Source organism: Mustela nigripes, chromosome 1, assembly GCF_022355385.1.
Source record: "Mustela nigripes isolate SB6536 chromosome 1, MUSNIG.SB6536, whole genome shotgun sequence".
NCBI lineage: Eukaryota > Metazoa > Chordata > Mammalia > Carnivora > Mustelidae > Mustela > Mustela nigripes.
In genome coordinates, this window is record NC_081557.1 from 188045674 (window position 1) to 188066244 (window position 20571).

The window sequence follows — 20571 nt, forward strand, 5'->3', positions numbered from 1 at the left end:
GATTATGTGATTTACCCAAGAACAGAGGGCAGTGATAAAGCTGGGAACTACAAGTTCTGATTTCTATTCACAAAACTCTCACTTGCTGTGGTGCTCACTTGAATGGGTGGGGGAAATGCTGAAGGATTTCTCTTTGGAGCCAAAAAGAAAAGAAATCATTTCATCCTTTCAAAATGTAATTTGGAAATAAGGATTAAGCTACAACAATGTACCACCTAACCCATTTTATCCATTTTGAGACACTTATCCAAACGAAATAATCTAAAACAGATCTATAAACCATGCATGACCTTTAGGTCATATCAGGCCTACCACTCATTTTTGTAGTCTGAAAACTGAGAATGGTTTTTACCTTTTCACTGATTAAAAAATAAAATCAAAAGAATAATATTTTATTATATATGAAAATTATGTGAAATTCATATGTTAGTGTTCATGAATAAAATTATATAGAACACAGCCATATTCATGTGTTTTGTCTATTGCTGCTTTCAAGCTACAGTTGTGGAGTAGAGTAATTAGTTGCTGCAACAAAAACCATATGGCATGCAGAGCCTGAAATATTTACTTATCTGGTCCTTTACAGAAAGTTTGTTCATCCCAGATGTAAAAGAAGGAAAACTATGTGCATGAAGACATTTATTTAAGCATTTTTTAAGAATAAAAAATAAAAAGCATGAAAATGTCAAACTGGAGGATGATTATTTTAATTATAATTTAATAAATGTATGCATTATTTGACTATTAAAATAGTAATCTAAGCACTGTGTACCAACATAAAAATTCTTAATACTTGAGAGGTTTAAAAGGATGAAATTCCTTTATACCTTGTTAGTGTCAATATAAGTAAAGAGTAAAAATAATTTGTGAAAATAATTATGGCTATGAGTGCTGGGGTCATCAATAATTTTTTCAGCATTTCTATAGTATTACTTCTATTTTAATGAGAAATAAAAACCTTGCACCAGTTTCTTATCAGGCAACATTAGGGAATATGATCTTTTCTTAATCAAATATTTTGAGTGATTATTACAATATATGAGACACCATTATTCAAGGATTTCTAGAATGATAGGTTAGGAGAAACCTTAATTTTCTGCTTATGCCTGCATATTATAAATGAGAGATTGATATTGGAGCTCAAAAAATACATAATGAAGGTAATTCTCCCAGAATTTAAGAATTTTTCGGTAAATGTCTTGACAGTAAATGCGTTAACTTGAATGTATAAAACGGCAGTACTTGGTAACTATGTTTCAGAAGCCAGATTTTCTTCCCCCAAAGTCAAATTCAGTTTAATTTAAAAGACCAATTGAAACTCACAATCGGATCCCACCCCATTGGTATATAACATATTTCCCAGTCCTTCTGTGCATAAATTCCTCCTTCTAACAAGACTGATTTTTTTTTTTCTCCAATGACCTCTTTGTACTCTTTATATATTCTGATCTGTTCTTCTTCATTCATGGTCCCTGATTCTCATTTGGTGCTTAGTTAGCCAAGACTGCTTTATATTGTTAAGACAGGTGTATTCATTTTCTATTGCTTCTGTGACAAATTACCATAAAGTTAGTGGTTTAAAACAACACAAATTTATCATCTCGCAGTTCTGGAAGTTAGAAGTCTAAAATGTGTCCTTTTGTACTAAAGTCAAAGTATCCACAGGGGTGGATTCCTTATAGATTCTCTAAGGTAGAAATCCCTTTCCTTGGCCGGCTTTTCAGAGGCCACTTGAATGCCTTGTTTCACGGTCCCTTCCTGCATTTTCAGAGCCAGCAGCGTAGCATTTTCAAGTCTCTCTCTGACTCTGACCCTCCTGCCTCCTGCCTTATAAATACCCTATGATTACATTGGGCCACTTAGATAATCTCCCAATCTGAACATCCTCTTCATTATATCTGCCAAGTCCCTTTTGCCATGTAAGGTAACTTTCATAGATTTTAGTAAGTAGGGTGTGGACAACTTTAGGGGACCATTAATCTGCCTACCACCATGGGTTTTTATTTTTTAGTAAAATAATGAGTTTTCGGGTTCCTCAGTGCTCAGTCCGTTAAGTGTTTATCTTGGACTCAGGTCATGATCCCAGGATTCTGGAATCAAGGGCCCCACATCAGGCTCCCTGTTTGTTGAGAGCCTGCTTCTCCCTCTCGCATTGCTGCTCCCCCTGCTTGTGCTCTCTCTCTCTTGCTGTCTCTCTTTGTCAAATAAATAAATAAAATATTTTTTAAATATAGGGATTTAATTTGTTTTTATAATAGTAATATTTGTTTAATATAGACAGTTGAGAAAATGAAACAAAAAAAGAAAAAGCCCGTACACCCAAAGGCAATATTTTACATAAAAATTTTTTCTTTTTTCTATATTTATGTGTAATAGTTTTAAAAATAATTTCTTAAACTGTATTCATTTTGTATATAGTATAAATACAGTAGTAAACAAATGTTGACATATATATTTTCATAGCCCTTGGTGCCCTTCAGTACACACTTGATATTAAGTAGATGCTGAGGAATGCATTGATGGATTTTCTCAAGTGATTAATTTTACATTGAAGAATTGATTTAAGTGCAGTGCTAAACTGATTTCACCACTTTCTATTTCTTTGACTTTTGAATGTATCTTGATAAAACTTTCCATCAGTAATTCACATTTCTTATCTAACAGTTCAAACAATTTCATGCAGTTCATTTCCTTTCAGCCTTTGACAGGGTGTCCTAAGGACTCCTGTGTGCTTGCTGAGAAAGAACTTTGCCCACTGCAGTGATAGGATGTCCTGGAAGCCTGCCATTTCTGAGTCACAGAGTTGCTGACAAAAACTGGAGGGAAACAAATATGTGGGAGAGTGAGAAGTGGGTAGAACACTTCTGCTATAGAAAGAGAAAATGTTCCACTAAACATTAAAATATTATTTATACCACACTCACTCTAAAATTAATTTTCATATCTATCATGACAATACATGTATGTCTCCTACTTTTAGAGCTTTGTTAGACATGTTTTCAGATGGTTCTTTTCTACAGCACTACCTCTGTTGTCCAAGGCTGTTCACTGCCCAAACATCCTTGAAAAAATAATCCAGAACAAGGACTTTCAGTGCCTTACCTTGCAAGATGTACAAAATATGAAACACTGGGGGAGAATCATCTACCAAGGGGCGCCTGGGTGGCTCAGTGGGTTAAGCCTCTACCCTTGGCTCAGGTCATGATTCCAGGGTCCTGGGATCGAGCCCCGCATTGGACTCTCTGCTCGGCAGGGAGCCTGCTTCCTCCTCTCTCTCTGCCTGCCTCTCTGCCTACTTGTGATTTCTTTCTCTGTCAAATAAATAAGTAAAATCATTAAAAAAAAAATAATCTACCAACATTGTTATCTATATACACGTTTATAATCTGTCTTCCCCAGAGTATGAAGCTCCATGACAGTAGAGGTTTTTGTCTGTTTTGTTCCATTGTTTACCTATATTGCCTAGAACAGTACATGGCACACAGTAGGTGCTCAGTAAGTATCTGTTTGATTAATATTAATTATTTGGTCCATTTCCTAATGATATGTTTAGGAATGATAAAAAATAATCTTGGTATGTATATATTTCTATTAATAAAACTCACTGGAATTTTGATATTATCTCTATGTTATAAAAGTAAATTCCCATTTTAACACTGATCTTTATTTTATGAAAGCCACCAAATTTGATAACCATACCCACTTAAAGAAAAAGCCATGGAAAAGGAACTTTTACCAAAACATGCTGTGGTTTTGTTATAGTTGGGGCCTTTGAAACAAAGAGCTATATGTAGACACAGATCAGTAATAGCAGTGAAAGCCACAGCATATTGAATTATGATGTACCACATGGATTTAATTAAAATTAAAGCCAAATTTTTTTTACTGTGGGTTTAAGTGATTAGATTCAATTTTGCTAAGTGCAGTACTTGGTTTATGCTACAAATTTTGTATTTGCCCTTTGAGTTCTCTCAATTGTATCCAAAATGAGAATATTCATCTCTTTAAATGTCCATAGGTGGTATTTAGTTATGGTGTAACATTGGGCTATATTATAGTATAAGAAAAGAGTGGAGTGGGAGCTTAGCTCTGCTGCTATGAGCTGTATAATAATATATAATGAGTTCCACAGTACTTTGAAGAGGTTGGAATAGATGCTTTTTAATGGTCTAACTCTAGATCTTTTGGGGTTTTGAATATTTATACAACAACCTTTGTTATTCTGTTTTCAGGTGATGTCCTTGTTGCTGTGAATGATGTTGATGTGACTTCTGAGAACATAGAGAGAGTCCTGTCTTGTATTCCTGGACCTATGCAGGTATAAACAGTCTTTCTTTTGTATTTTATGACTAATTACAGAAAATAAAGATACCTTCTACTGTTTTCTTTTTTAAGATTGAAAATTATCATGTATAAAGTGAATTATACTTACATATTTGATGATTTAAAACATTTTAGCTTCTGTTAACATTTTTAGCTTTTGGATATTATTCTAAAAAGAGAGAAATATCTACAAATAAAACCCTCCTATGTAAAGCAGGAATAATAACGTAATTTAAAAACTATATAATGACCAACCTATCATTATAACTTCTATATATGTTGATGAAAATCCATTTCCTAGACAAGTCATTTTAAACAGTCATGGAATTTTTTTTTCTCTGGTTTATTAAAATCACTGTTTCTTTAAAAAAATTTTAAGATTTTGTTTATTTATTTGTTAAAGAGAGAGAGAGCATAAGCAGAGGAAGAAGCAGGCAGAGGGAGAAGCTGTCTCTCTACTGAGGAAGGAGCCTGATGTGGGCCTTGGTCCCAGAACCCTGGGATCATGACCTGAGCCAAAGGCAGATGCTTAATGTACTGAGCCACCCAGGCATCCCTCCTATAAAGTTTTTTAAATGTGGTTTTGTTTATCTTAAAAACTAATTGTACTATTTTCTTGATTTGTGTGTGTGTGTGTGTTATCTTGTTTAGCCTTATTCCTGAGCTTTCATTTAGCTACTTAGTGTATTATTGCTCATTCCTTGTAAGTAAAAATAAATCTCTTTCATAATAGTTATTTTGATAGTCTAAGCATTGACATTTTGTATTGTAGATGACATTTTTAGGTCATTAGAGAGATGTATTTTGAAAGTGCTGTACTTTCTATTTAGGAATGTTCTGCTCTTGTTAGTATCAGGAATTCACTTTTTCTCTTTTGAGGGATAGGGAGGATGATCTGCTTTGAACAGGTAGATACTCCATCAGACTATGAGAGGATGAACCACTTTCTGGATTGATCAGGGTGAAGAATAGAATCCATGATAAAACAGAATCTTCCTGCATCTGATTTGAGATACTGAAATAATGGGACCCATGATGAAATTCTTTATTGTCTAAGAAAGAACATCTCCCTTATGTTCACTTCTTTCTCTTAACACACAAAGACACACATGGATGCTCTGTAAAATTAGCTATCTTTGGAAATGCAAAATGAAAGTGCTCGAAGAACTTTGGCAGCCAGTGACCAGCAGCGCCTAGGAATGGATAGAGATGGCGATGGAGACAAGGTGGTGTTTGAAATACTAACAATCAGGCAGACACCAGACGTAATGCTGAAATAGGGTATACTGTTGTCCCCTTTGGTCGTCAGGTGTGGAGAGGGCCTAGGGTGAGCCAGGGTACTAAGCACCTCAGGGGGCTCAGACAGCAATTACTTACCCATTAGTAATGAAGAATTGCAGTATTTTAACAACTGAATCAGCTTCTCCAGAGTAAACTGGCCGCATGTCAGCTCCCAGGTCTGGGCTCCTCCTTTCTTGCCTCTGTCAGTGGTGGGTATCTGCCAGTGTTGCCAGAGTTCAACCGCGGCTCTTCTATCTTCCAAAAAAAATTATGTTTACAGTGGAGTCACATTGTACTTATGTTTAATTAACATTTGCAGATTCAGCTATTCACACTCAGAAGTGAAAAAAAAAGAGAGAGGAAGAAATAATGATTTAAATATTTTTGTCCGGTTCCACCCACCATTTACATGCCCTTATTAAATATGAAGTAGGAGTTGTGTATCTGCTGTTGGCCCAGTTTGCCTTTTATGATGTGAGCATCTTGCTGCATTAAGTGTGGTTCTGTATTTAAATACACATACCCACACACACACACACACACATACACACACACGCATGCACACGGCTTTTACATGCCAATATGTACATCTTGTGCCTAAATGAAGAAATAGCAGTTTGTTTTGAAAGTGGAAGAAAAACTGTTTTGAGTTGTTTGAATTTATCATATTGAGAGAGTATGTTCTACTCTAGCACATTCTTGCCTTCCTAATCTAAGTTCAGAGTGATTTTGACAGCATTTAATTTGAGGATATTACCCTGTCATAAGATGTATATTATTAAAATCTTTTTAAGGTTTTAAATCTTTTAAAATCTTTTCTACTTAAGAAAATAAACTTTCTTCTTATTATAAAGGTAGTACATGTTCATTGTAAAGAGGAAGATACGAAGAAGTAAGGGACAAAATCTTTTAAAATCCCATTACCTGAAGATGTTCATGTTTAATGTTTTGGAATATTTTATTCTAGTTTAACCCTTTGAGTATAAACATATATGCATTTTTTGTTTTGCTAGCAGAATTGGTATTATAGCTGTGTCATGCTCAAAACCAAGCACCAGCTTTTAGCATGATGTATCTTTAATAATGATTTAAAACATAGTTAAAATTCCTTTAACTAGAAGTAATGTTTAATTAGTAAACCACATCTTTCTTATATCATTAGTGTTGAAAGGGGTGTGCTTCTCTCTACCAGCCGTATAAACTAGGAGTTCGTAGGAGGCTCAGGGAGGACAGGAGTGGAATTGGGAAGAGAACTAGTGTTTGTACATACCAGGCAGTTTGTTGGTGCTTTGCTAATCTCATTTTCTTTAGCGATTTAATTTATTCCTCACAATAGCCTGTAGGATACCAATAATTGTGTTTCTATTTTGTATGTGAAGAAAAAGAATCAGAGAGATGTAACGGTTTCTCCAAGGTTGCAGAGTTAATAACTCAAGGAACTGAAACTGACTGCAGAGCATGATCCTTCCATCTCTCACACAACTTGGGTGGGTCTTCATTCCTGCTGGGCTAGAACAAACTGAGGTGGAATTGTCCCCGAAAAAGTTGTTTTACCTGATTTGTATCTATGGCAGCTGAAACAATCACTCAAGCAGTAAGAGAAGAGGAATATTCATTTATAAAGAATACCAAAGGAGACTTTTTAACATTTAAATTTGGAATTGTCTAACAGCAATATTTTATTTTATTTTTTTAAAGATTTGATTTATTTATTTGGCAGAGAGAGACACAGTGGGAGAGCGAACATAAGCAGGGGGAGTGGGAGAGGGAGGAGCAGGCTTCCCGCTGAGCAGGGAGCCTGATGGGGGGGCTCGATCCCAGGATCCTGGGATCATGACCTGAACTGAAGGCAGATGCTTAACGACTGAGCCACCCAGGCACTCCTCTAACAGCAATATTTTAAACTTCTGCTTGATGTATAAATATGGTCTAAATGCTCTTGTCTGGGGCGCCTGGGTGGCTCAGTGGGTTAAAGCCTCCACCCTTGGCTCAGGTCATGGTCCTGAGGTCCTGGGATCAAGCCCCGCATCAGGCTCTCTGCTCGGTGGGGAGTCTGCTTCCCCCTCTCTCTCTGCCTGCCTCTCTGCCTGCCTCTCTGCCTACTTGTGATCTGTCTGTCAAATAAATAAATAAAATTTAAAAAAAAAAAAAAAAAAAAAAAAAAAAATAAATGCTCTTGTCATCTGACAGAAGATGGCCTGGGAGCTATCTACAATGTGGTAATGTGGTAGAATGAGGTCGGAGCTCCATTTTAAACCTTGCTCTGAGCAAGTTGCCAGACTGTTCTGGGTTTCAGTTTTCTCATCTATAATCAGAGGAGATTTGAACAAATATATCTGAACCCAATTCCAACTCTGCAGTTCTGTGCTTGATTTTTAAGTAAGTTCTGTTATAAATAGATTCAGAATACCAGAATGAAATCCGGAGGTGAAGCCTATATGCTAGGTGAGGTACAAAAAGACTAAATTACTTCTTTTAAAGCCAAGTTATAAAATTCTGCAAAAATAGTTATCTTAGATTTCTCTAAAAATGTTTTCTGTCTTGAAAGAAAAAGAAAGCTGGAGAATTGTTTTAGGCTAAAGCAGAATGAAATGACATAGAACTAAGTGCAGTGGCTAATCCTAAATTGATCTTGGATTGCAGTGGGTAGCAGCTATATTGGGACAATTGGGGAAATTTGGGCACAGACTTGAGAACAGTATTATATTTAATATTCAAATTCCTAAGTATGATAATTATATTTGGTTGTGTAGGAGAAAGCCCCTATACTTAAGAGATATGTGCTCAGGTATTTAGCAGTAAAGCATTAAAATGTCACCAGATAATTCTGAAGTGATGCAGCCAAATTTTTTTTGAGTATATAAAGTAGGGGTGAGGATGGAAGGAAAGGGGAGTAAGACAGAGAAGACAAGGAGAAAGCAAATGTGACAAAATGTTAAAAATTGGTGAAACTGTGTGAGGAATAATGCATGGGTAATTATTATGTTATTGCAACTTTTCCATATGTTTGAAATTTTTTATTTTTTATTTTTTATTTATTTTTTTTTTTTTAAAGATTTTATTTATTTATTTGACAGAGGGAAATCACAAGTAGTCGGAGAGGCAGGCAGAGAGAGAGAGACGGAAGCAGGCTCCCTGCTGAGCAGAGAGCCCGATGCGGGACTCGATCCCAGGACCCTGAGATCATGACCTGAGCCGAAGGCAGCGGCTTAACCCACTGAGCCACCCAGGCGCCCAAGTTTGAAATTTTTTAAATAGGAAGTTGTGAGTTTGAAAAAAAGAGGTTTTCAGTATTTAAAATGACAAGAACAAAGGTACAAGTACCCTTGTGATTGCTGACTGTGACCTTTACTACTGCAGCTCTTATGCACTCATATTTATTCAACAAGTACATAATATATATTAAGTATATATCACTCATTCCTGGCTTCTTCAGGGAGCTTGGGTCCAAATTCTGCTGTTGACCAGGGTAGATTGCATTAAGCATTGGGCCATACCTCATTTTCCTGGAGCTTTGGAGGAAGCCACCAACTCCTTTCACAGATCAGCCTGTAAAACATTAGTCCTGGACTCTTACCTCTGAAGTATTTCTTAGGCCCAAAAGAGGGGGGAAAGTCTTTTTAAAGGAGATGATGGTTGGGTGGAATGTTTTAACTTTTATTATCTCCTTGTTAAACAAAAGTGATATATAAACCATGGAAAAATTAGGAAATAGACTGGCAAATTTTTTTTTTAAATGTAAATCTAATCTATTCTCAGAACCCAGAAGTATCATCTATGTGGATATTTTAACGTGGAGGACTGACTGATCAGATTTGCATTTTAGGAATATTTCATTCTGAATAGGCCTGGAGGTAGGAAAACCAGGTGATTGGCTTCACAGCAGTCCAGAAGAGAGCTGATAAAAGCCTATGGATATGGAGGAAGGAATAGATTAGATTCAAGATAATGTGAAGCATACGATAGTGCTTCCTGTGGGATAAAGAGAAGTCTAACATGCCTTCCAGGTTTCATCTTGAGTGAGATTGCCTTAAACAGAAGAGGATCAAGGAGAGAGAATTTGCTAAGTCAGATACACTCCTGTTCTTCAGAATTGTGACTGAGGAATATTCAAAGCATCTGCCAGGAAAAGGAGAAAGGATCAGATGGGCAGATAGCAGTGTAGATGTTGTGAGAGAGATCCCAGGAGGGCTGTGAGCAGAGGGTGAGAGACTGGTCAGCTCTTGGAGCTGCTTCAGATTCTGACAACCTCCCTGGTTCCCATCTGTGAAGAGGATGGCTTGGTAGCTAAAAGAAAGAAAGAATTTGCTTGTTTGTTTGACAGAGGCTGAAGAGACATTGCTTGTTAAATGGATGGGTTGAAGAGAGAAGTAGAGAAAGGGTAATTAAACAAGATTTTGGCAATGATGAATTATGGAGAGCATGTCTTCTGACCCAAGGAAAGGTACATCATCTCCTGAACTGGAAGGAAAAGAAGAAAGGATGAGCAAATTGCACACCACACACACACACACACACACACACACACACATTTTGAGAGAGACAGGCAATGAGGAATGATGAAACATATCATAGATTAATGTTCATGGAGGAACAGAAAATCCTTTTGTAAGAGGTTTCATGTAAACTATTTTATATTAGATGGGTTTTTCCCCCTCAGATTTTATTTATTCATTTAGAGATGACAAGCTGGGGGAGGGGCAGAGGGAGAGAGAGACTCCATGCACTAAGCACAGAGCCCGATGTGGGACTCCATCCTATGATCCTTGAACCTTGAACCAAAAACAAGAGTCAGACACTCAACCGACTGAACTAACCAGGTGCTCCCTCCTAGATGTTTCTGAACAAAAGTTTTCTATAAAATATATCTTCAGTATTTATGTATATAGACCCCTTTTTTAAAAAAGCACATAACTCTTAATTTAGTTATTTGTCTCATCCATTATTTTATCAAGGCAACCAGATATCCTGAAATTTAAAGCTACTTAACATGTAAGCTTTTCAAAATGCCTTGCTAAAGTATAATTATCTTTGCGTAATGCTGCTAACTTTACTTAAATCAGAAGAATGGTGGCTAAAATAGTCCTTAAAAGAATTTTAATGGATGGTTCTGTGGTGTGTATATTTGAGTTTTTGACATGGTGAGGGGAAAATGCCCTTACACCACAGAAAAGAAGTGCAGTTGTCTGCCAAGTATAACATTAGTTAGTTTTCAAGTATGTCATTTTTCACTAAGCATAACAAACTAGTCTTAAATTTTAGGTTGTTTTTGCTGCCTAAAGTAAAATTAGTGAGCTTTTATTTTGAGTTTACCACCTCATTTCCTTTTGTCATTTTTGGTGAGTCACAGCCAGTCTCTTAACCTCTCTACCGACAAGAGTCTCAAACGGAAAAGATGCTCTCCCTGTTCTGAGGCACATTTCTTTCTCCGAAGACCACCTTTCTCCTTGTTTACTACTGGTATGCGCTACTCTCACAGACACTCCAACAAACCCAGCCAGCCTATCTCTGTGACATCTGCTTCCCTAGGATGCTAATGATCTCATGCTCCCTGTGGTCATATTTCTCCCTCCATTCATATATATTGCTCCTCACCAAAGCCCAAGCCTGGGGACAATCTCATAGCTTCCATCTCACCTGTCATAAGCTCTGGGTTCAGGATTTCCCCAAATTCTCAGATCTCTCACATTTTCAACACCATCACCAAGGAACACCACCCATATATTTTCTTCTGGAAACTCTTAAATTCTCATTCTTGGATAAAAGAATTTTATCTTTTATTTATTTTTTTATTTATCTTTTATTTATCTGATCTCAACCACCAAACCGTTCACTTCATAAGGTCATTCTTCAAGGATTTTATATGGGTTTTTTTTTGCTTATATTTGTATTTCTATTTATATATACATATTTTGAACGTTGCCCTGTAGAACAGATGCAACTCTCAGAATATAGTCTTTTAGGCCATCTAATGCTTACCTGTTGCTTGTTTGGGTCAACACCTCACACCAAGAAATTCTTTTTCACATTCTTCTAAGACCGTTTCTAAAACAGTGTCTCTTCAGCAGTCTCTCACCTTAATTTTAAGTTTCATCAGAACTTGCTTGATTTTTCCCATATAGGGTCTCTAATTTTTTATATTTTTGTTGAGTTTGCTTATTATTTCCCCCTAAATACACTAATTTTCTATCCAGCCTTTTTGGATACAGTGTTGTAATATTAAGAACCCATTTTTCAATAGGTTTATAGCAAATATAAAAAATTTAGTAAAGGTTGGCTTTTCCATTTGGAATATTACATGTTTTGTACAGAAACATGATCATTAGGCCTCAGGAAAATTTTCTGAAGGATTTCTCCCCTCCTACTTTCTATATAGATTACTACTGATCTTGACCTAGTTTATCTTTCTCTGAATATATACATATTAATGAGTTTAAACCTCATGTTTCTTTTCTATTTGTTAATAAAATAAATCTGAGACTTATTTTAGAAAAGATGTTTAACTTAATTCACTTTAGGTATACAAAGATAATTTAGTGCCCTTTAGATGCCACGGATAGCTACAGATAAGCAAAATTGAACACAATTGTAAATAGTCCCTCCTTGTTGACAAAAAAGGATATTTAGATATTTGTCTTTTGGAAGGTTTTATTCTCAGGGCAGATTTATTTTATAGTATAACAGTTAGATGGTCTAGTGGGATTATGAATGAATTTTTTTAAAATAATATGCTTATTTTTTAAATAAGAGAGGGGCTTCCCACCCCCCTCTCTCTGCCTGCCTCTCTGCATACTTGTGATCTCTGTCTGTCAAATAAATAAAATCTTTAAAAATAAAATTTAATCTAATTTTAAAAGAGTCACTGTGTTTAAATTTGGAACTCTACGGATTATTATAGTTAGCATATCCTATTTTACTCCTCTGTATTGATGATAAAATATAAGTCCATAAAGCTCATTTTTTAAAAAAAGTGACTATATATGTTAATATTTATCACATTTAAAATTGGCCTTAAAAATTGTACCTCTTGAGTACCTGGGTAGTTCAGTCAGTTAATCGTCTGCCTTTGGCTCAGGTCATGGCTCCAGGGTCCTGGGATCGAGTCCTACATTGGTCTCCCTGCTCAGCCAAGGAGCCTGCCACTCCCCCTAATTGTGTGCTCTCTTTCTCTGTCAAATAAATAAAATCTTTAAAAAAAATAATAACATTAAGAATGAGGGATTATTTATTACTATCTTGATAATAACTTTTTTTAAGATTTATTTATTTGAGAGAGAGAGAGTTAACGGGGGAGGGGCAAAGGGAGACAAGCAGACTCCTCACTGAGCATGGAGCCCAACATGGGGCTCAGTCCCAGGACGCTGAGATCGTGACCTGAGCCAGAATCAGGAGTTCGATGCTTAACAGACTGAACCACCCACGTGCCCCTATCTTGATAATAACTTCTAAATATTTTCCTCCCCAATGCAACTTAATGTGTACAATTTTATCTGCTTTTAAATATTGGCTAGATATTTCCCACCCCCAGCCTATTGAGGTATGATTAACAAATAAAAATTGTATATATTTTGGTTGTTCATGATTTTTTTTAAAGATTTTATTTATTTATTTGACAGAGATCACAAGTGGACAGAGGGGCAGGCAGAGAGAGGGGGGGAAGCAAGCTCCCCGCCAAGCAGAGAGCCCAATGTGGGGCTCAATCCCAGGACACTGAGATCATGACCTGAGCTGAAGGCAGAGGCTTAACCCACTAAGCCACCCAGGTGCCCTGTTCATGATTTTTTAAAGTGTCCAGTGTGATGATTTAACAAACACATATTGAACAGACTTTTTTATTCTTAATCAAACATGAATTTATTTTTTTACTTAAAATTTAATCTAATTTTAAGGGGCACCTGGGTGGCTCAGTGGGTTAAAGCCTCTGCCTTCAGCTCAGGTCATGATCCCAGGGTCCTGGGATCGAGCCCTGCATCGGGCTCTCTGCTCAGTGGAGAGCCTGCTTCCCACCCCCCTCTCTCTGCCTGCCTCTCTGCATACTTGTGATCTCTGTCAAATAAATAAAATCTTTGAAAATAAAATTTAATCTAATTTTAAAAGAGTCACTGTGTTTAAATTTGGAACTCTATGGATTATTATAGTTAGCATATCCTATTTTACTCCTCTGTATTCTGATAAGATTTTAAACATTAGGAATACTTTGTGGTTATATAGCTTATGATGATGTTTTTACTACACCAAATTAGCTATATCTGGTGAAAACTTCTTTTAGTCAAGATACACACTGGTGCTTCTTTAAAATGAACAAGTTATCTTTGGCCAGCTGGCATCTAGACACCTATCTCCTTTTCAAGTAAAAGTAATTGAGAAGTGGAAGCTAGCTTTCAACAATTGGAGAATGGTCACATTCTGTATTCTTACCAATCTTGTCTGACATCAGGCCGTGAAAATAAAACTATCTTGATAAAACTTATAATCTTCTCAGGCCCGTGGTCCCAGATCTAGCATGTTGATAGTTTTTTCTCTCCTTGGTCTTTATTTTAAAGGACCAGAAAGTGAGAGAAAAATATTTGAATATCGCCCCACTTGAAAGGACAGCTAACCTGGTTATATGCAGTTCCTTTTAATCCTATATTTCTTCTTTTTTCTTTCCCCAGATGAGCTATTAGCATTCATAATACTTTGCTCCTCTTTTTGAATTATGAGATTGTATGAATTTTTGTTTTTCTATTGTATTTCTTTGTTATCGGTATCTTAGAATACAGTGATTAAATTTAAATAAATAAAATTTTGTACAGAGAATTATAAATTCTTACTCAATAAATACATGTAATAATATGTACCAAAAACTAGGCTAGGAGCTGGAGATACAAATGTAAGCAGATTACATAATCCTTAGGGTGCCTGGGTGGCTCAGTCATTAAGCCTCCGCCTTCCTCTCCATTTGTGATCTGGATCCCCGCACAGCGGGAAGCCTGCTTCTCCCTCTGGGGGCTTGTGTTCCTTCTCTCACTGTCTCTCTCTCTGTCTGTCAAATAAATAAATAAAATTTTAACCAAGAAAAAAAAAAAAGAAGAAAGAAAAAGAAAAAAAAGAATACATAGTCCTTGACACCAAAGAGCTCATATTCTAGGATGATTTTTAGATATACTCTGTGTACCTAAGTGTCTATATATGTACAGACCCTTCTTTGTGAAAACTGCAACTGACCTTTCCCTGTTGAAAAATCTACTTGTTGTTTCGTTAAAGGTAAAACTGACCTTTGAAAATGCATATGCTGTGAAGAAGGAAACAACTCAACCAAGACAGAAAAAGGCACAGTCGAACACAAATGATTTAGTCAAACTTCTGTGGGGAGAGGAGGTTGAAGGTATCCAGCAAAATATCCTAAACACTCCTCACATCGTTATGTATCTCACACTGCAGCTTGACTCAGAAACATCAAAAGAGGAGGTGAGTGCTTTCTCAAACGTGCAAAGGAAAAGAATAAGGTCCTTTTATAGTCTTTCAAGTGAATGACGAGCACTTTTTTTCAGTCATTCTGTGTCTTTAGGGTTGTGGTATGTCTCTTACACATAGCAATCTTCTAACTGATAAGCTTAATGAGTCCATTTATACAGATTATTGAAATATTTGAATTTTTTCTATCTTCTTTAAAGATTTCTATTTTAACTACTTTTTCTATAGTATTTTTCTTACCTGTCATTGCTTGCTATATACTATATTTTATGTGATTGCCTATAAAATTTTATCATATTTGTCTTAGCAGATTCTGTAACGCTGCTTTAACTCTTTTTCAAAATAATTCAGGGCCCTTAGTATACCTTAATTCAGATTATCCCCTCTTCACATACATGCTATTTTCCTGAGTATTTTAGTGCTATCATTTTTTAAAAATACTTATTTATTTATTTTAGAGAGAGAGCACACGTGCATGCACACAAGTAGGGGGGTAGGGACAAAGTGAAAGAGAGAGAGAGAATCTTAAGCAGGCTTCATGCACAGTGTGGAGCCTAATGTGGGGCTCAGGTCTCACGACCCTGAGATCATGACCTGAACCGAAATCAAGAGTCAGATGTTTAACCAACTGAGCCATCCAGGTGCCCTGTGCTGTCATGTTTTTAATTCCAGAAATTGGACATAATTATGCTAGTTCTACTACTATTAATTATTATTACATTTTATATATTATAAAACATACAATACATTATAAAAATCATTTTTTGCATTATGCTCCATACAAATGAATTTTTAAATTTGCATATATTCTTATCATTTTCTTTACTCACTATTCTTTCTTACATCTCAGACTGTCCTTACTTGATCATTTTTCTTCTTCTTAAGACATATATTTCAGGCATTTCTTTATAGTGAAAGTCTCTTGATGGTAAATTGTTTTTGTTGTTATTTCTCTGATGATGTTTTTTTTCACCTCTTCTTGAAAGGTGCTTTATAATTCTACATAGTATTAGTCAGAATAGGCCAGGCCTATTCTGTAACAGCCCTGATGTCTTAGTGGCTTAACATAATAGAAGTTCATTTCTCATTTCAATATAAATGTTCCCGGTCATGTAGCCTAGTAGTTGGAGCCCTTCATCTAATGGTTCCATTGATTCCCAAAGGCTTTGGAGTCCTCCATTGGGTCATTTGCATCTCGTTCACCAATGAGAGAAGAGAGAAAGCATCTAATATCCCATGAGACAGTTCAGAGTTCTAACTTAAAAGTTAAGGAGGGCACATATTGCATGGAGCACTTGGTGTGGTGCATAAACAATGAATCTTGGAACATTGAAAAACAAAATAAAATTACCAAAAAAAAGAGAACTTACATTCAAGTAAAATAAACAGTATATCAAATGGTTAAAAAAAAAAAAAAGTTCGGGGCAGCAGCTCTTTCTGCCCATGGGTCCCGTCCCCATTCAATAAAAAACCACTTTTTACCACCAAAAAAAAAAAAAAAAAAAAGTTCTAACATCACTTCTGCCCGTGTTCCAGTGCCTCAACTAGTTATATGGTCTCTCCCAATTCAAAGAGGTAAGAAAACACAGTTTTCCTGTGTGGCAAGGGAGAAGATGAAGTCAACGCATGGTATTGCTTATGTCATTATGGTAGAAAGTTATTTTCTCTAATCTCTTTAAAGATAGTATTCCTGGGGCGCCTGGGTGGCTCAGTTGTTGGGCGGCTGCCTTGGGCTGGGTCATGATTCCAGGGTTCTGGGATCAAGCCCTGCATCGGGCTCTCTGCTAGGCAGGAAGCCTGTTTCTCCCTCTCCCACTTCCCCTGCTTGTGTTCCCTCTCTCGCTGTGTCTCTCTGTCAAATAAATAAAATCTTAAAAAAAATAGAAGATAGTATTCCTTTGTCTTCTGATTTCAGTAATTGCTGTTAAGTCTACTGTCAGTCATTCCTCTATAAGGATCTTTTATTTATTTTTTTGTTTAATTTCTTTCTTCTGCTATGTCCAAACTGTTTTTAATCTCACTCTTGTGTTTTCTATTTAAACAATCATTTTTATTTTCAGGATTTCCTGAAAAATCTTTAGTCTGCCTTTCAAATCTGTCATGATACTCCTGGTAGTCTCTTGCTGCTTGCTTGTCTTTGTGATTCTATACTTCATTTCTCCAAGTATTTCATATGTATTCTGTGTTCTCTATTCTGTATCTGCCCATTCCATCTTCTCTAACTCCTAACTGACATGTGGTAGTTTGCCTTCTTGTGCCCTTGGTGATCACTGACTAGGCTTACTACTTGATTTTACCTCTGGAAGTCCTGTGGTTAGAAGGTAGGAATGCCTTCCTCCAGAGAGAATTTGCTTCTGCTTCTGCTTCTGCCACTCACCTAAGGTACTCAGACTTTATCAAGAGTCCAGGTTTAACACAGTGGTCCTAGGTTCATCTTACCTACCTAGCCATTAGGAAAATACTCTGTACTGATTGACACTCTTGTAGGCATCAGCCCTCTGTCCCTCTGCCCACCACTCACCACTGCCGGCTAAAGCCCTCTTGCTTTGCAGTTCTGAGGAAGGCGATTGAAAGGGTATGGAGAAGACGTCCTTAGAAAACCTTTACATTTCTTACATATCCAGCATTTCAGCAAGTTATGTTCTAGCCATAGTTCCATAGTGCTTCAAGCAGAAGCGCCATCTAAAAGTTGTTAACCTAATTTACATTTCTTTGCTGTTGAAATCCTTGCAGGCCATTCTGATTGCCAAAGCCATTTTCTCCAAGGGGTGCATTTCTTTGTGTTGCATCTTTGTATATCAAAATTTAGTCAATAATTGAAATGGAAAAGAAGGGATTTTTTACTTCTATGTATTTTTTGTAATTTTCTGTATTCTGAAAACATAAGAGACCTAAGGTTAATTATTCTGATTTCTTGCATATATTTATTTTATACCTTAAAGCAAATGAGAAAATTAACTGTTTGTTATATAAAACGTACAACAAAATTCTGGGATGGTAGCACCCTGAAACTTTCTAGGTCATCTTGGAGTAGAATACCACCAAAGCCTTTTGTCATCTTTGGCTTTCTTTCCATGGGAAAATGTGTAGATGTTTCTCAAATGAACAGGTTTCTGTCTATTGAGAGCCCTATATCAATATTGTAATTAGAAGAGGCTTTTTATTCTTACTGAACAGAGTGGAAGCTGCTGCAAATGCATGCTACTAACAAGTGCCTAAAAATAAAAAATAAAAGCTAATTAAATTGGTTAGGAACTGTAGAGTTTGCCAGGTCCTTAATACTGAGGCTTTCTGGGCTGGTTGCTACAGGGTTTGGAAAAAAGAGACTTTCTCAAATGGCCTGTTTGGTCTTACTTTACAATAAAATGTCATAGGGTGTTTTGTTTTCATGTGAGTTACATATTTAATAAAACCTTGTCTTCTTCAACTTACAAGACTTAGAAATATCAAAAATCCAATCAAAGACGGTAAGGTTATTTGTTTAAAGTGGTGTTTGGTATTTGGCTAAATGCAATGTGTATTTACTAGTCGAGGTTTAAATTTATTAAGTAAGCATTAACAGAAGATCTTAACTGATGTTTGGCTTAATTTCTAAAGAAAAAATTTTTATAGCTTTTTATCCTAGAAATGTTGTAAGAAAATTTGAGTGTTAGGCAGCGTGTATTTGGCCAACATGTTCTATAGCAATTTGCATATACTGATGTGCTTATTAATATTTAAAAAGATGTGTCCAGTTTATCATTTTTTATATTTATCCTAATGTAAAAATTGCCAAGACATGGATACTAAGTCACGTAATTATTTATTGTAAAGAGGGACCAAAACAAGATATAGGGCACTCTTTAGAGAACTGAAGAAAGACATATTTTAGGAGTTTGGGCTTTCAATAGTTACTGTATGAATATTTAAGGATGTTAAATATTAAATAGCTACTCTGAATTCTCTGTGGTTTCTATCTAGAAATTTTTATTTTGCCAGCTTTTAGTTTGCCTTGTGAGAAAAATAACATGTTGCTTTAAGTCACAACAAAAAAAGTGAGATACAGAATGATTCATCCCTTTGTGTAAAAGTTCTAACCCAAAGCACATCCTGATTTTGAAATTTATTTTATTTTGTAAAACTGTTTCCTGGAAATATGCTCTTCTTGAAAAGAAAAAAATATTAAGCATTTTGTGAATTATATAGATCTAGTTTTTTCTATGATTTAAAATGTGGTTTCTTTTAAAGTTTGAATTCAGATTAACTTGTGGTGGGAAAACCCTCTTAAATTTAAGACAGATAAGATAGTATAGCATCAGAAATACTGCTATCTGCACTACTATAATTTTGTGTTCTTTGTAAATTTAATTGCAGTATTGTCTCGGGTTAAAATGATGATTTCACCAAAGATGACGAAGGTTATCTATTAAATGTCAGTAATGAAAGTAATTAAACAGTGAAATTAATTATAATCATTCTAACTAATCAGTGTCCTACTCGGTGTATATTTTGATATTATGACCAGTTTTGACAGTCTGTAACTTACTTTCAAATGTAGTGTTTTAAATACTAGGTAATGTGTTAAAATTCCAGACATACTTCCCTCCTTGTGTTTGTTTGAATAATGCTTCCTTTGAAGCTGAAAAGATTGATTTTTTTGTTCTTTTCTTAATAGTGAATTCTGAACTTTCCATGACCAAAATATGGGAGGCTGATCATTTCTATTTCTTTTCATCTAACAGCAAGAAATTCTTTATCATTGTCCAGTATCTGATGCATCTCAGAAACTTAAAAGTGTGAGAGGGATATTTCTCACACTCTGTGACATGTTGGAAAATGTAACTGGGACACAAGTTACTAGGTAAGAATTGATTTTTCTTTAGCTTTAATTCTGGTTTTTTCAAGCGCTGTACCTCTTAAAATATAGTGATATAAGTATCTATTATACAAATATATTTGTATCTGTAATATAGATAGCTATACAGCAGATATGATATCTGTAAGTATTTTGTTTCTCACCCAAATTATTTCTTGTAGTCACCTATATAAAAGTGTAGGTTCTAAATACAGCTATAAATCTGGGTGTTTTGGCACACTTTAAATCACAAAGGTGGACTAATGGACCTACATTTCAGAATTTATTCATGAAGATAGTATCTCTTAAGCATGGCATTACATTGAGTCTGCTTTTTCATGCTTTTGTCTTGATTATTAACTCGCTAGGCAGTACTTCTGTGGTTGGCAAGAATGACTGAACACTGAATTTTTCATGTTCTACAAGTATGACAGAAAAATACAGAAAACACATACACTTTAAAAAGAAGAGTCAGAATGCAGTTATCATCTATGCAAATTCATTCAATGATGGATAAGCAAGAATTATGTGAAATAATTTCTTGGAAAAACAAAATATACCATATAGTCAGTTATAGAGCCACATATCCCATTCCACATTCATTTATTAAGCCCTAACTTTGAAATGCCACAGTTAATTTATGGGAGAATGCTGAAAACTTTTGAGTTTTATTTATT

At 35.7% G+C, this 20571-nt stretch overlaps 1 protein-coding gene across 4 annotated transcripts in view; it reads left to right on the forward strand.

Annotated features, from left to right (window-relative positions):
* INTU (inturned planar cell polarity protein) overlaps positions 1–20571 on the forward strand; it is a 90841-nt gene that overhangs the window by 29433 nt on the left and 40837 nt on the right. For all 4 annotated transcript variants that reach the window (XM_059378175.1, XM_059378193.1, XM_059378182.1 and 1 more), the window contains exons 3-5: positions 4233–4318; positions 14851–15054; positions 19782–19900. In XM_059378175.1, the coding sequence (XP_059234158.1) occupies positions 4233–4318; positions 14851–15054; positions 19782–19900 (409 nt within the window). The remainder of the gene's footprint in view (positions 1–4232; positions 4319–14850; positions 15055–19781; positions 19901–20571) is intronic.